We start from the raw sequence: 15,006 nt of genomic DNA on the forward strand, positions 1-15,006 counted from the left end.
TTTTTACAAGGAACTCATGTAGCAGCTTCACACGTGACTTTCCGTGGACGAATAGTATATTTCTTGAAAGATGGAGAACAGGGAGAACTCTGGTTCTCAGCTGAGGCAGCTGAGATTAACGAAGGCCTTCCTTCCGCTTAGAAAATCAAGGAGATCACCTACATGCACTCGGAGGGCATCTTGGCCGGTGAGCTGAAGCACGGGCCCCTCGCCCTGGTGGACAAGCTGATGCCCGTCATTATGATCATCATGAGGGACAACACCTATGCCAAGTGCCAGAATGCTCTGCAGCAGGTCATGGCACGCCAGGTGAGCAGAGGGGCCCAGGGGACTCTTGGGTGTTTCCCCCCTCCCCCAGGAATATTGAACAGGGTGATGAGTCCTGCTGACTTTATTTTAGTCTGCTCCAGCTGGGAAGTGACCTCCTTTCTAACGGAAAAAAATAGCAAGACTATTAACAAAACAAAGCAGTTACTCATAAAGATGAAGGGCCTCGTATAAGCCGGAGAAGACCCACATGGGAGCTTCTTGGTGGATGTCCATGGAGATTCTCAGCCCTCCTGGTTGTCCCAAAGATGCTTTTTTCAAGACTTCCTTGTTTTTCTTTGAAGATGTTTTGCTTCTCATCCAAGAAGCTTCTTCAGCTCTGTCTCCAGTTCCTTCCATTCCCCACAATCCAGTCAGAGCTGAAGAAGCTTCATGGATGAGAAGCCAAACGTCTTCAATGAAAAACATGAACGTCTAGTTGCTTTTGGAAAAAGGCATCTTTGGGACTTCTTGGTGGATGTCGGAACTGCCATCTTATGCCTGAATTTCACATCTGTTAGCCGTCAGCCTGCCATGAACTATTGGGGGAGGGGGGAGCTGGATGGGAAGAGGGAGGCGGACTGCTCATTGTACCTTCCAGAGTCAAGGTGAAGACACTGGGAATGGAATGGCTAACAGCTTACCAACCAGCCTGCCGTTGGAGACACTCCCCCAAACCATTCAAATTTAATTGGACAATAAGGAACCAGTAAAGAGGAGGAACTGGACAGGGAAAGTTAACCGGAGAAATTTGGCGTGCACACTTCAGTTTTGGCTTTGCTATTCTGTAAACCACTTGGCCTTTTAGTAAAGTATACCTTTCGCTACAAGTGGAGTTGAGGGTGTTTCTTGCTTAAGGGACCAAGTTGGGGCAGAACTGACACTAACTTTGGATTTGTCTGTAATAATTTCCCCACATTTCCAAATGTGTTCTTCTGGGAGGATAAAGTTTGGGGAGGAAATGTAATAGGAGGTGGTCCTTGTTTAATGACCACTTGTTCATTGACTGCTCTTTGGTGACTGAACTTACAATGGCATTGAACAAGTGGTAGTTATGAACGGACCTTGTACTGGCATTGGTTGTGGTGTCCCTGCAGTCACATGATTATGACCTTTCCTGTCGGCTTCCCACAAGCAAAGTCAATGGGGAAGGCGACGGGAAATCGGAAGTTGCAGTCGGTGAGGTCGGATGGCAACCAAGATTGTTGGAACTGCCATTGCTAAGTGGCACAGTCATGTAGTTTTTCAGCTTAACAACAGTGTCACTTTATCATGGAATTTCTGTTCTCAGTTAGCATAATTAAACAAGCCATGGTCTTAAACCCTTGAGAAAAATGGAAATACATCCCAAGTAAAGAATGGTTGAAGAAGCGTTTTCTCCTACCACAATCTAATTTTGTTCTTCTAAGCAAAATGTGTGTGTGTGTGTGTGTCTTTAAGAGGGGTGTGTACCAAAAAAAGGCAAGATGGAAGGCACATTTATATACCATATTTCCCCGAAAATACGACAGGGTCTTATATTTTTTTAACCCACGAAATATGGCCTTGGGCTTATTAAAGGGGAGGGCTTATTGTTTTTGGGTTGCCGGGCGGCTGCTCCCTTGCGACTGGGCTCCCAAAGAGCCAGGCACAGCCTCAGGGTTGAATGGCTGTGTTGCGCTGTCGCGGCAGCAACACAGCAGCCATGAGGTGAGCACACTCGCGAGTAGCCACCCGGCAACCCCCCCTATGCAGCCGGGCACAGCGTCACTGACCGAGCTAACGGTACCCAGAGGCACCAAGCAACATGAGCGCCTGTTCGGCGCCCTCCGCCTCCCATGGCTCGGTGCTTTCGGAATGCCCCTAGATGAGTGAATGCGGCTCTGCATAGCTGGAGAGGGGGGTTGCGTGAGCGTCTTTTCTGCTCCCCGCTCCCGCGACTTGCAGGCTCACAATGCCCTTGGCTAACTCTACAGTACCTGCAGAGGCAGGGCATCTCTGCTGGTGGTGCCACCCACTGCTTGGGTCCTCCGTGCTTTGAAAGCCGCAAAAAAACCCCTCAAGCAGCGGGCGGTGCCAGCAGCGGAGATGCCCTGGCTCTGCAGGTACTGTAGAGTTAGCCAAGGGCATCATGAGCCTGCAAGTTGCGCGAGCGGGGAGCGGAAAAGACGCTCGCGCAACCCCCCTCTCCAGCCATGCAGAGCCCCATTCACTCACCTAGGGGCATTCCGAAGGCGCCGAGCTGCGGGAGGCAGAGGGCGGCAAACAGGCACTAGCGTTGCTTGGTGCCTTCTGGGTACCGCTTCTGGTCGGTCAGCGGCGCTTTGCCTGGCTGGAAAGGGGGGTTGCCAGGCGGCTGCTTGCTTGCAAGCGTGGTCACCTCATGGCTGCTGTGTTGCTGCGACAGCGCAACACAGCCATTCAACCCTAAGGCTGTGCCCAGATCTTTGGGAGCCTGGTCACAAGGGAGCAGCTGCCCAGCACCCCCCCCCCTCTTCAGCTGGCCACAGTGCCGCTGACGCGAGCGCCTTTGCTCCCCACCTTTTTCCCGTGGCTTGGCGCCTTTGGGATACCGCTAGGTCGGCGAGCGGTGCTCTGCCTGGCCGGAGGGGGGGTGTTGTCCTGGGGGCTTGTTTTCGGGGGTGGGGGCAATATTTTTGCCCACCTGAAATATGTGGCAAGGCTTCAGTTTCAGGACAGGTCATATATTCGGGGAAACACAATATTTTGATTTTTTTTTTCTGAGTCCAACTCTCACAGATTGGCTCCCATGTGTGTCTTTGAGGCTTAGATTGAATTGATGGAGACTTCTCTGTTTTTTAATTTTTTTAAAACATAGGGGCGGCCTGTTGTGATTTGTGATAAGGAAGATATCGAGACCATCAAAAATAACAAGCGAACCATCAAAGTCCCCCATTCGGTCGACTGTCTGCAGGGCATCCTGAGCGTGATTCCTTTACAGCTGCTGGCATTCCATTTGGCTGTTCTGCGAGGCTACGACGTAAGTTACGCTCTCCCGATCCCCTAAAGCTTTTCTCTTTCCGACTAGCCCCCAAAGCCCTCAATAATACAGCATTGGGCTTCCCATGGGAACCACTACTCCAGGGGTGTCAAAGTGAAGGCCTGCGGGCCACATTCGCCCCACGGGACGTTTACATCCAGCCCACAAGGCCCTCCTGGAAACATCAAAGGACCGGCCCGTGGTGCTTCTGCCAGGAAAAATGAGCTCCTAAGCTCCGTTTTTGGCTGCCACAGCCTCCTGCAACCCTCTACCAGTGAAAATGGAAATGGAGCTCACGGCCCTCCTGAGCTCCATTTTCACTGGCAGAGGGTTGCAGGAGGCCGCGGCAGCCGAAAACAGTTTAGGAGCCAGTTTTTCCTGGCAGAGTGCTAGGGGCCACCACAGGCACCCCCAACACGAGTCATGAGCCGGTCACGCCCCCCTCCCCCCAAAGATCAAGCACAACCCTGATGTGGCCCTCAATGAAATCGAATTTGACACACACACACACACACACACACACACTGCACTATGCCTTCCCAGCTCACTTCAGGCTGTGATGTCAGGGGGGTTAAGTAGACCTAGCCAATTCCTGGAAATGTAAAAGCAGATATTTGTGACTTCTGAGCTAAGCCGGTGTGAAGGAACCGTCAAGGCTCCTCAATTCCTACTATGACAAAGATTTTAACAGGTTGTGTATATCATTTTCATTCTTCTAGGTTGACTTTCCAAGAAACCTGGCCAAATCTGTGACGGTTGAATGAGGGGCTCGCCCAAGGTTGACAAAAGAGATCCCCTCCCCCCCAATCTCCTCCTTCACTTTTGGTACCGAAAAACGCTGATTTTAAAACCTTTCTCCCGTGATCAATTCTTACTTCCATTATAGAAAAAAAATCTTTATACTGTAATTGTTGCATTTGTGATAGTTGAGGAGCTGAATCCACGAAGCTCCTGGTAGCATTGTCCAGTGGCAGCGAAGTCAAGAGTACTGGGGTTTTTTTCTCCCTTTTTAAAAAAAACAACAACCAAAATCTGTTTATTGTAAAATCCTCATCAGTTATATAAAATTGCATTGTTTCCTAGTTATCTCTAGGATGTTGAGAGGGTGGAGCTCGTACAAGGATATGGAAATGAAATTGCATACAACAGAGAAGGGCTCCAATATCGGCTGCCTTCTTTCCCATAAGTGCTCTGTTGTCACCATTGGGAGAATCTGGGTGAACTTTTTTTTGGCTCCAAGGTTTCTGTTGGCGAGTGTATTTCCACCCTCCTCACCTCCCAATTAGTCCACATGTGTGCAACCCCAGACATCTGTTCTGTGAGCATTCCCCTTTGCAGCCCATTCGTGGTGGGTGGATCGTCTATCCCTCCTCGGTTGCACAGGCCTGCATTTTGGAATTTGGCCTCACGCCTTCAGCCCTGCAAAAGGGGGTGAAAATACCTCCCCCCCCCCCCCGTCCGTAAACAGAGGTCTACATAGCTGCTCCTTCCGATGTGAAGGCCCTGTGCCAGGCCTTTAATGGGAGTCCAGTCAAACGACTGCAGGTTGACTTAGCCTTGGCATTTTTTTTAAGTGAGGAGCTGAGAAACCCCTTTTCTCCGAAGAAGGTAAAAGGTTTTTCAAGGAATTTATTTTTCAGTGCATCGAAGAGAAATGCTAGCCTTTGAAGTTGCAATGAGAGGGGGACAAGAGGTATGCCTTGAACCAGTGTGGCTGAATGAGAAATGGGCTGGGCAGCTCTTGAGTCCTTCTCCCATTTCCCTTCATCTGGGAAGGCATCTGGAGGTCTCCAGGGAATCTCGAGAACCAGGGACGAACGAGGGAGTTGTGTCTTCCATCTGGATGTATTTTCGGTCTGCTCTGCATAGCGTTCCTATTCCTGATAAAAAGAGGGAAAAATGCTGGCGGATGTTGAATTGGAGCCACTGTGAGAAATGACTGGTGCATTTTTGTATTTCAATCACCCCACCCACCATCCCCCAGTGCTTCTCCAGTTTATTAGAAATGTGCAGAATTCCCTTCAATCCAAATAGATTTGCTTTGCACAATCTTTTATACCAGCCCAGTCCTCTGTACTTGGGGATATTATGCTGATATTTCCGTGTTGGGCAGGAGAGCTAAAAGGATGCTAAAATGACCCCCATGGGAATAATACAGAAGGGACCAAAGAGAAATCGATGCCTCCGGAAAGCATCCTCTAGCTCTGAAATCTAGAGAGGATGCGAATATAATAAAAATCCAGAGTGGCCAAAATATTGCCGTCCTTCAACTTCCTTCTGATTGATTAATGGGACAGACATTGGCACTAAAAAATGGCTTTCATTGATGTACCTCTAGAATGGAGAAAAAGCAAATTGCGCAGAAACTCAACAGAAATTTAAACTCTTGTCAGGATATAATGGTAAGCTGAATCTAGACCTGTTCTCAGCAGCCTTTTATTGGATAAGAAATATCCTAATAGAGTGACACATCCACTCTTATTGTGCACGGGGGTGGGGAAATGACCAGTAGTACCCATTACTCGGAGGCTAATTTAAGGACAGCTTCCTAAGTGTATAGGAGTCTACAGCATCTTCATTCTAAAAGGATGCTTTCCGCTCATGAATGAAATGGTAGTTTGCAGCGAACACTGGAATGTTCAGAAATTTTATTATGAAAAGAAGTTTCTTGGCCAATGTTGGTATTTTTGTCATGTCCAGAGGCTTGGTCCCCATCCTTCTTGGGGGCTGCTAGATTCCCATCTGAGCTGTCCATAACAGTCAAAAGCCTTAGGATGGCTGCAGGAGACTCTTCACTCAGCTTGGTCTCCGCTACTCTTAAGTCGGCCAAGGAAGCGCATAGCAGGAAGAATGCGCTGAACAGGGAAAAAAATAGCCACGCCTATTGTGGCCTATTTCTCCATTGGAAGCCACATAGCATACAAGGCCAGGAGGGAGGAGGCCAAGCTGTAAGGGAACGCGTTAGAGCAGAGGTCTCCAACCTTGGCAACTTGAAGACTTATGGACTTCAATTCCCAGAGTTCCTCAGCCAGCAAAATTGCCAACCTTGGCAATGTGAAAACTTGTGGACTTCAACTCTCAGAATTCCTCAGACAGCTGGCTGAGGAATTCTGGGAGTTGAAATCCACAAGTCTTCACGTTGCCAAGGTTGGATATCCCTACCCTACTCTTCCTGCTTCATTTTCTGCAGGAAGCTTCCCCGTGCTTCCAACATCCCAGGAATCAGGTCACTCAAGTGGCAGGCGAGTGCGTTGTACGCACCTCCGTTTGTGAGGACGGCAGGCACTGCCTCGTGCACATGAAGCACCATTCGTGCAAGCGATAGATGTGAGCTTCACGCACACACACAAGGGCCCACCATGCAGCTGTGCGCACATCCACGCCTGGCACTCACTTGGAACCCATTTCTCCCCACCCCAGCCAGTTTGCAAAGCTGGAAAGGTTGGGCACCACTGCTCTCCAGGGCGCTTGGCCTCATGTCTTCTGCCTTGCGGAGTCAATTCGGTCCTGGCTTGGGCTGTGTGTATGTGTGAAAGTGAAACACCTGGGCGCACGTTCCTCCTCCTGAATGTAGATCTTTGGCTTGCCTTGGTTGATGGGACCATCGTTTGTTTTCTGTAGAACTTTTTATCATTTCAGTTGTTCTCTCAGTTTTGTTTTGTTTTTGTACTTTGCTCTTTGAATAAAGACAATTGCGTAATCTTCCTTATTGGAGCATCTTTGATCGATGGTGTTCCTTCGGGGACAAATGCCGCTACAGTGACCCAGATTTGGTCTGAAGTGGGCTTTAGTAAAAAAAAAAAAAAAAAGTGAAGATATCTGCATGGTTAGGTCTGTCATTTCACCCTCACCCTGGCTTGGAAATCATTGCTCAGACTCATTTTATGAATTTCCCTGCGTAAGGCTTCTTGGAGTATATTGTTTTGGCAGAGTTTTGTTCCCCAACTGTTATCAAAACTTCACCTCTTTCACACTTCTACAAAAAAAGAGATCAAAGCTGAATTCACACCATTGCAACTACCATCCTCTTCCCAAGCTTTTTCTATTAAAAAAATAATATTTTTGTGCAGATATTTGCAACTTTGGGGAGGCTTCATATTCCACACCGTCAGCTTTTGAGGAACTCTGCCAGTGGTCAGTCACCTCCCAAATTGGTCCCGTTGGGCTGAATCTGCAGAACATCTTCAAGGCAGGCAAAACCATGTGTGCCCACATTCTTGGCCAATGGGCCAAGTATTCCCCATGTCTTTATGGGCTTGTAATGTGGTTCGCCTCTTTGGGGAGGGGGCTTCCCTCAAACACCATCTGGGCCAGTGGACGTTCTCTTTCAAGGCAGTTTGGTCTATGAACTCTTCAGCAACATATCTCAGGTTGGCCAAACAACAAAACTCGAAGCTGGAATGTGGATGATTGAACAGCTTGTGTGGTCCCAACAGTTATGTCCAAGTCATTCTGGTTGAACATTGGGAAAATCTCCATAGGTGCTAGACAAGGAACTAACTAACTAACTAACTAACTAACACTCCCTCTCTCTCTCTCTCTGTGTCAGGCAGAGGTGGCTGGACAGCTATTTGTTGGCAAGTCTTTGATATGAATGTGGATTTATACACCAATCAGTAAGTTGGTTAATGGTCTCCATGATCCCTTAAATCAGAGATCTTCAAACTTGGCAACTTTAACATTTGTGGACTTCAGTTCCCAGAATTCTCCAGCCAGCTGGAGAATTCTGGGAGCTGAAGTCTTAAAGTTGCCATGTTTGGAGACCCCTGCCTTAAATATTATTTTAGAATTAAAATGGTTTGGAGACCCCTGCCTTAAATATTATTTTGGAATTAAAATGGTACACATGCACATCAACTGAACCAATAGGGCCCCGTAAAGCTGTTAATTCAGTAGTGTAAATTATGCAGCTGCAGTCACTGGTCGAGGTGGCATCCACAAATACCAAGACCAAATATATTGGGGAGGGGGAGTAAGAAAGGGAGGGGTGGCTGCTGAATGAGTTCCAGGCCAGCTATTCATCACTTCCTTTTTTCTACAAATGGAACATAAAGACCAAAAGCTCAGATTATTTTTTTAATAACATCAGAACTGACAAAATAATGACTGCATTAAAAAAAATGACTCATGCAAACAAGCCAAAGGCCCAGAATAATTTCTTTATGCTGATTGAGGAATCACAAATTGCCTGATATCCACCCAGTTGCCCCCATTTGCCGTTTCCATCTGGGTCTTCCCAGTCTCTTGCATTTGGCCCACTGGGCTGGGCACAGAGGAGCAGAGTTGGAAGGCACCTTAGAGGTCTTCTAGACCAACTCCCTGCTCAAGCAGGAGTCCCTGGACCACACTGAATTCATAATCCCACAGATGACAAATTAGTTCACCAAGGTTGATCTGTTGTCATCTGCAGCTCTGTAATTCCATCCCCCCCAAAATAATGCAATATATCCAAAAATTGTATGAGAAAAAAACATTGCAGTGCTGGTCAATTGAATCTGACCTTGCTCCATTCTGCAGGGAATTCTTTAGAACGGCTAATTTTGCATTATTTAATACAACGAGACCTATTAAGAGAAAATATCTACACAGTATTGTCTGTACATACATTTGTACTACCCCAGTTCAACCTCACTGTCACATAACATTAAAGTGTCACTGAGCCAAATTCAGCACTTCCAGTCTTGGCTTCTCACTTCCGGGTGCTGGAAATGCTTTGAGCCGGCCGTGTTTGTGATACCCAGTAACACTAAGAAAGGGAAAAGGAAGCCATCTGAGCAATTGTGGATCTGCGTCTCCCAAGCCCTGGGAAAAAGCACTCTCCCACACTCTAGCGACACCATCACATCTTGGAAGCCTCTGTGTCAACAGTGAATTGAAAACTCAACACTGAGTTTTCCTGTGGGAACCAAGGACATTCTCACAGGTGGCTGGGCAGAGGAGGAGCAAGTAACCAGGCAACCACCCAGTACCTTGATTGGACAGCATGACCAGTGACTTGGAGTTTTGTGAGTGTGTGTAAGTAGAAACTTTTAATCAGGTGAAAGCCGGGGGAAATTTCAGACTTGGCTTTCCCCAATTGTGCCAATATGAAGTATCCGATAGACTTTGAGGGAACCTGCCTACCTGGGAGTTCTGTTGACTTGGAAGGCTGACATCCCATTTATACGTGGGAGGTCCCTACTCAAGCATGGCTTGGGGTTCAGGTCTTACGAAACAGCTGACTCTGCTAAGACACGCAACACCTTGTAGAAGTATTGGGCATCATCTGCAACAGCAGCTGCCTGGATTTCCTTTGGTCCCTGAGATGGGGAGTGAAGACATGGGGGGGGGCTTCTGCAGGATGTCCCCCCTTGTCAAAGCTGCCGCCAAGGGATGGAGGATGCACAGAAACCCTTCCCAGCATGTAAAACCCTACGGCAGAGGTCTTCAAACTTGGCAACTTGAAGACTTGTGGACTTCAACTCCCAGAATTCTCCAGCCAGCTCTGCCCTATTGCTTTCTCCAGTTCTGGCTTGTGCTGTCATGGGTCAGTGGTCTCTACCATGGGAGGTGGGTTTCTCCTGCAATGCAACCAGCCAAATCAATGGAAATTGAGGGCAAGGAATGAGCAGGGTCTCCACAGAAGCTCACAAGTGGTGTCCCACCAGTTTTCTCGCCGGTTGGGTGGAAGATGGCCGGTGATCACAATTAATGCTATGTAAAGGAAGTGCTTGTCATTAACAGACAATATACATTAATAAAAGCAATACAACCATAGAGGAGAACAAAACAAAACAAGCACAGCTTGATACAATAATATGCCATGAAATATCATTGGCTTTATAATAATTTACTACAATGTGGGGAAAAAAAACCCACCCCGAGATCTTTTATCCACACCCAATAGGAAATGCTTCCACTTGAAATATGGCAAGCACACAATAATATATACACCCTAGATTTGGAATTTCGCTTTTCACTTGTGCTCAGGGCTCGTGCCTATTTGTATTTGTCTTACCTTCTTTAATTTTACAATTCTTTACTATTATTATTATTTCGTACTCTTTCCCCTAGGAATGTATATTCTTTTTTGAGTCTACAATTGAGAAGACAAAAACTTTTAATAAAACCAGAGGCTATTTAAAATTGCACTCCCTCTCAAGTTGTCCCCATGCGCTTAGCAGTTTAAACCATGGGATTGTTTTTCAAAGCATTTTTGGCACATTTTGAAGCACCGTGGATCAACTATGAGGGGTAAAAACCTACTTTTATATGACACGACTACAGCAAGAAGGCTATCTGTGGGGAGGGGGCAAAGTCAGATGGGGGCCATGCAATGGAAGACCCAACCTTTTTTTTAATAGAACATCAAAAGGTAAAGCTTTGATCACAAGAATTTGTGACCGCTGACTTGACTTCCCCCAAATAAGAGAGAGTCTTATTTTCTTTTGACCCCCGAAATAAACAAAGTTGGCCTTATTTTTGGGGAGGCCTTATTATTTTTGAGGTGCAGCAGGCAGCGAGCGTGGTCACCTCATGGCTCCTGCTGTGTTGCAATATTTTCAAGGAGGGATTATTTTAGTGCATGCGCTCAAAAGCCCGATTGGGCTTTTTATCTTATTTTTGGGGAAACGGGGTACCTCCACTGGGGAGATTGCTCTGCCATTGACTCGTCTTCCTGACAAAAGCCTGACAAAATCTCGGAGCTATTTTCCTGGAATTCCCATCCATCCCTTCTTGATTTAATCTAGCAAGCCCCATGTGGAAGAAACTCAAGAACGATGGTGCTGGAAACTCAACGATGGAAACTCAAGCTGATGGTGCCCAACCGTTGCTAACCAGCCAAACTGGTTGTCATGGCTTCCCCCACCCCAAGAGGTAAATTGGGGGGGGGGAGGAAATCCAATGGATCACAAACTGCAACCCAAAGAAAGGCTATTTCTTGAGAGGGATCTCACATGGCAGAGGCCAAAAGGCTGTGAGTGTGTGTGTGTTGGAGGAGGGGGTTCTTCACTGTTCTGCCTGCAGACACAGTAGTTACCTGTTCTGGAAAACAGCTGTTGAATCTTTTGTACGGTGCTGAAGAAGCATCTCTGGGTTTAAGTATGTTGCCCCCACCCCCACCCCAGGACATTGGTTTTTCATGCTTAACGTCAACCGTGTCCTTTCATGCTTTGTTCTTTAGTCCTTGGAGGATGGGATGAGCAGAGACCATTGCTTGTTTTAGTGTTTTGCTTTGTTGTTTAGTAGATCCCTGGGAATCTCTCAGTCTCTGCTGGCCTGAAAACAGATCAGGTTGAAAGCTTCAGCCTTAGAAAAGATCCTATTGAATTTAATCCTTGTGCAGTCAAAAGCCAAGTAGAGACTCCCGAAAGGACCTTTGTGAGTTGGTCCATTCTTAAGAGCCGAGGTGGCGCAGTGGTTAAATGCAGCACTGCAGGCTACTTCAGCTGACTGCAGTTCTGCAGTTCAAATCTCACCGGCTTAGGGTTGACTCAGCCTTCCATCCTTCCGAGGTGGGTAAAATGAGGACCCAGACTGTGGGGGCAATATGCTGACTCTGTAAACCGCTTAGTGAGGGCTGAAAACCCTATGAAGCGGTATATAAGTCTAACTGCTATTGCTATTGCTATATTTTTTTTTAAAAAAAACCTGACTTTCACATCTCACTTTGCAGAGTTGGGGGTGTGCTTTGCACACAACGCAACCTTCTGCATTTCTGCATTTGCAAGTTATTTTCTACTTTTCTTCTATCCATCACAATCCAAAGGCATCCAGGGGTTTTAGAGGACAGAACTGGAGGGGACCATGAGATGCTGGCTGAACCTCCCCTTAAACCTGGGATAACACAAGCAAGCCACTCTGCCCCAAATGGCTCAACCGAACTCTGGTTGGATGGGATGCCTGAATTACAAGACACAGGTAGTCCTCGACTTACAACGGTTCATTTAGTGACCATTGGAAGTTCCAATGGTGCTGGGAAAAGTGACTTACAACTGTTTCCCACACATACAGCCATTACAACATCTTCATGGTCACATGAATCAAAATTAAAATGCTTGGCAACTGACTCATCAGTAGCAGTGTCTCCTTTTGTGACCTGACAAGCAACATCAATGGGGGAGCTGCATCTACTTAACAACTGTGACAAGAAAGGTTGAAAAGGGGGGCAAAATTCATTGAACAATGGTCTTGCTTAGCGAAATGAATTTTGGGCCCAATTGTGGTCGTCGTAAGTCGGAGACTACCTGTACCCATCCCATTTGAACCCAGGCTAATCGGATGAGTGAATCCAGCCAGGGGGACATCATCAGACCTCCTCCTGCCAGCCTCTTTCTGTTTCCCAGAAAATCTAAAGACAGATCTAGAACACCTCTAAAAAATTCTCTCTGCTCCGCTCGCTTTCTAGACATCCATCAGACAATCCACAAAACCAAGCCGACATATATGAACCCGCTGGAGAGGAAAAAAAATCTTGGTTATCATCTCCAAACAAGGCCATCATTTCTCAGCTCTATCCAAATTCTCTTCATTCTTTCATTTTCCCTTTTTGATTGCTACTTTTATGGCAACAGAAAACCAGCAAAAAAAAAGGAAAAGGAAAACAGTGGAAGACATAGAAATGGAAATAGAGCTGTCTTGTTTCCCCCCCCCCCCCTGCATAGGAATCTGTTTTGGAGGCGAGTGATTTCATAATATAAACCAGAGGTCCCCAAACTTGGCAACTCTGCTGGCTGGAGAATTCTGGGAGTTGAAGTCCACAAGTTTCCAGTGGCCAAGTTTGAAGACCTCTGATATAAACTCTACCTGGGAGTCTCCGACAATCCACATTCTAACCATAGTTATTCAGAATAAAAAGAGGGGGAAACACTTGGCATATATAATTGTCATGTTAATCCAGTTCTCTCTGCATCTCACCCTGGTTGACTCTGGTGTCCTGCTGTCAAACTGGGTTGGTTATTTTTCTAAGCTGGCCAGCAGGAAACTTCACCCAGAATTTGACCCATTTGGTCACCTATATTAAGAAGAATCTGAGGAGGAGGAGAACGTTTTTGGCGTTATTTCCAGCGGCTTTGTGGTTTTTCCTATAAAATCAACTCCTTGATGCTTTCAGGTGTTGAGAAAATTGGCCCAGGATGATTGGACTTCTTCCCATCCTAGTCTGGCTCTCCAACTTCTTCGATTGCCTGTCCTTAGCTGAAGAGCTACATGGTTTTGTTTTCGATTTTGCAAAGTTGGAAGGCCCCGCTGTCCTTCTGCTCTCCATCCGTAGCCGTATCCTGTATTTCTTGCAGCAACACAACACAAGTTCAGGCCCATGAAAGATATTCCCCTGGTAGGAGATTCCAGCAGCATCGGCCCAGTTGGTAGGAATCGCCTTTTGTTGTGCTGAGGTGGATTCTGTGACCCCAAGAAGAATCCCACCAGTAATTTATGGGGAAATCCATTTTCCAGGGACTACTGGCTTTGCCCAGAGATGCCATTCTTTCCCATCTTTATCACGCAGCCTTCCTTCCTTCCTTCCTTCCTTCCTTCCTTCCTTCCTTCCTTCCTTCCTTCCTTCCTTCCTTCCTTCCTTCCTTCTTCCTTCTTATGATTTGCAAAGATTCTTTTAGAACTGAAAACAGGTGGTTTGAGATTTCTGGTCCAGTTGAGGCATCAGGATTTTTTTTGTTTTTGTTTTTTAAAAAGAGTAACAATAAAACCAGTTTCTTCTTTTCGTTGCCCAGAACGCAAAGGCCACTTCTGTTCATGGAATTGGAAGAGTACCGTGGAAAACGGCTGGAGAAGTGCTTCTGGGGAAGGGAGGGGCTGGGCCTTTAGATGGAAGGGCGGGGAGGGGGGCGGGAAGGGGGAGGAGCCCGGTTGGGGGGAGGGACATGAGGCGGGGGCGGAAGCAGTGTGGAAGGTGGGGAAGGGGTGGGGGGCGTGGGTGAGCTTGGGGACGGTGGGGTGTAGATGGGGGCAAGGGGCGGAGGGTTGTAAGCAGGGGCAGGAGGTGGGGATGGAGGGCAGTAGGTGTTGTTGAGCGGGTACTTGGGGGGCGCCTGGGAGGTCTTCACTCGAGTGAAGTTAATGCAGCGTCCCTGAAAGACAAGCAAAAACGAGACCTCAGAGTAGGCCAATGCAAAAACGGGACACATTGCTAATTCTGAAAGTTGTGGGAAGAGAAGAAAGAGGAGGGGAGAGAATAACACAGTTGGGAGGGACCTTGGAGGTCGTCTAGTCCAGCCCCCTGCTTAAGCAGGAGAACCTATACCATTTCAGACATATGGTTGTCCAATCTCTTCTTAAAAACTTCCAGTGATGGAGCGCCCATGATTTCTGAAGGCAAGCTATTCCACAGATTAGAGAATAGAATAGAATAATTATAGAAGGTTTGAGGTTTTTTGAGGTTTTGAGGTTTTATTTGCATTTGTAGGCCGCCCTTTTCCCTGAGGGGACTCAGGGCGGCTCACAGAAAACCAAGGGAGGGGGGAATACAACATTGAGATTACAACACATAATAAAATAGCAAACAACATGCATACAACATTCGGGCGGGGTAACAGTCCTTATCCCCAGGCCTGACGGGCGAGCCAGTTCTTCAAGGCTATGCGGAAGGCTTGGACGGTGGAGAGAGAACAATAGAGTAGAGTAGAATATTTTGGGCAAGACAGGAAACAATGGTTGGAAACTGATCAAAGAGAGAAGCAACCTGGAATTAAGGAGACACTTCCTAACAGTGAGGACAATTAACA

The 15,006-nt window shown here is 47.1% G+C and overlaps 2 protein-coding genes across 5 annotated transcripts in view; one reads left to right on the forward strand and one right to left on the reverse strand.

The window, feature by feature from the left end:
- GFPT1 (glutamine--fructose-6-phosphate transaminase 1) overlaps positions 1–6,991 on the forward strand; it is a 42,912-nt gene extending 35,921 nt beyond the window's left edge. For all 4 annotated transcript variants that reach the window (XM_087706047.1, XM_087706050.1, XM_087706049.1 and 1 more), the window contains 3 exons: positions 142–309; positions 3,125–3,286; positions 4,006–6,991. In XM_087706047.1, the coding sequence (XP_087562173.1) occupies positions 142–309; positions 3,125–3,286; positions 4,006–4,050 (375 nt within the window). In that variant the 3' untranslated portion in view covers positions 4,051–6,991. The remainder of the gene's footprint in view (positions 1–141; positions 310–3,124; positions 3,287–4,005) is intronic.
- Positions 6,992–8,349: 1,358 nt separating this feature from the next.
- Positions 8,350–15,006, reverse strand: part of ANTXR1 (ANTXR cell adhesion molecule 1) — a 132,698-nt gene continuing 126,041 nt past the window's right edge. The window contains exon 18 of the mRNA XM_087706052.1: positions 8,350–14,352. Within this exon, the coding sequence (XP_087562178.1) occupies positions 14,086–14,352 (267 nt within the window). The 3' untranslated portion in view covers positions 8,350–14,085. The remainder of the gene's footprint in view (positions 14,353–15,006) is intronic.

This window comes from Thamnophis sirtalis, unplaced genomic scaffold, assembly GCF_051295495.1.
Source record: "Thamnophis sirtalis isolate CommonGarterSnake01/CBP01778 unplaced genomic scaffold, rThaSir2_p1.2 scaffold_2, whole genome shotgun sequence".
Classification (NCBI taxonomy): domain Eukaryota; kingdom Metazoa; phylum Chordata; class Lepidosauria; order Squamata; family Natricidae; genus Thamnophis; species Thamnophis sirtalis.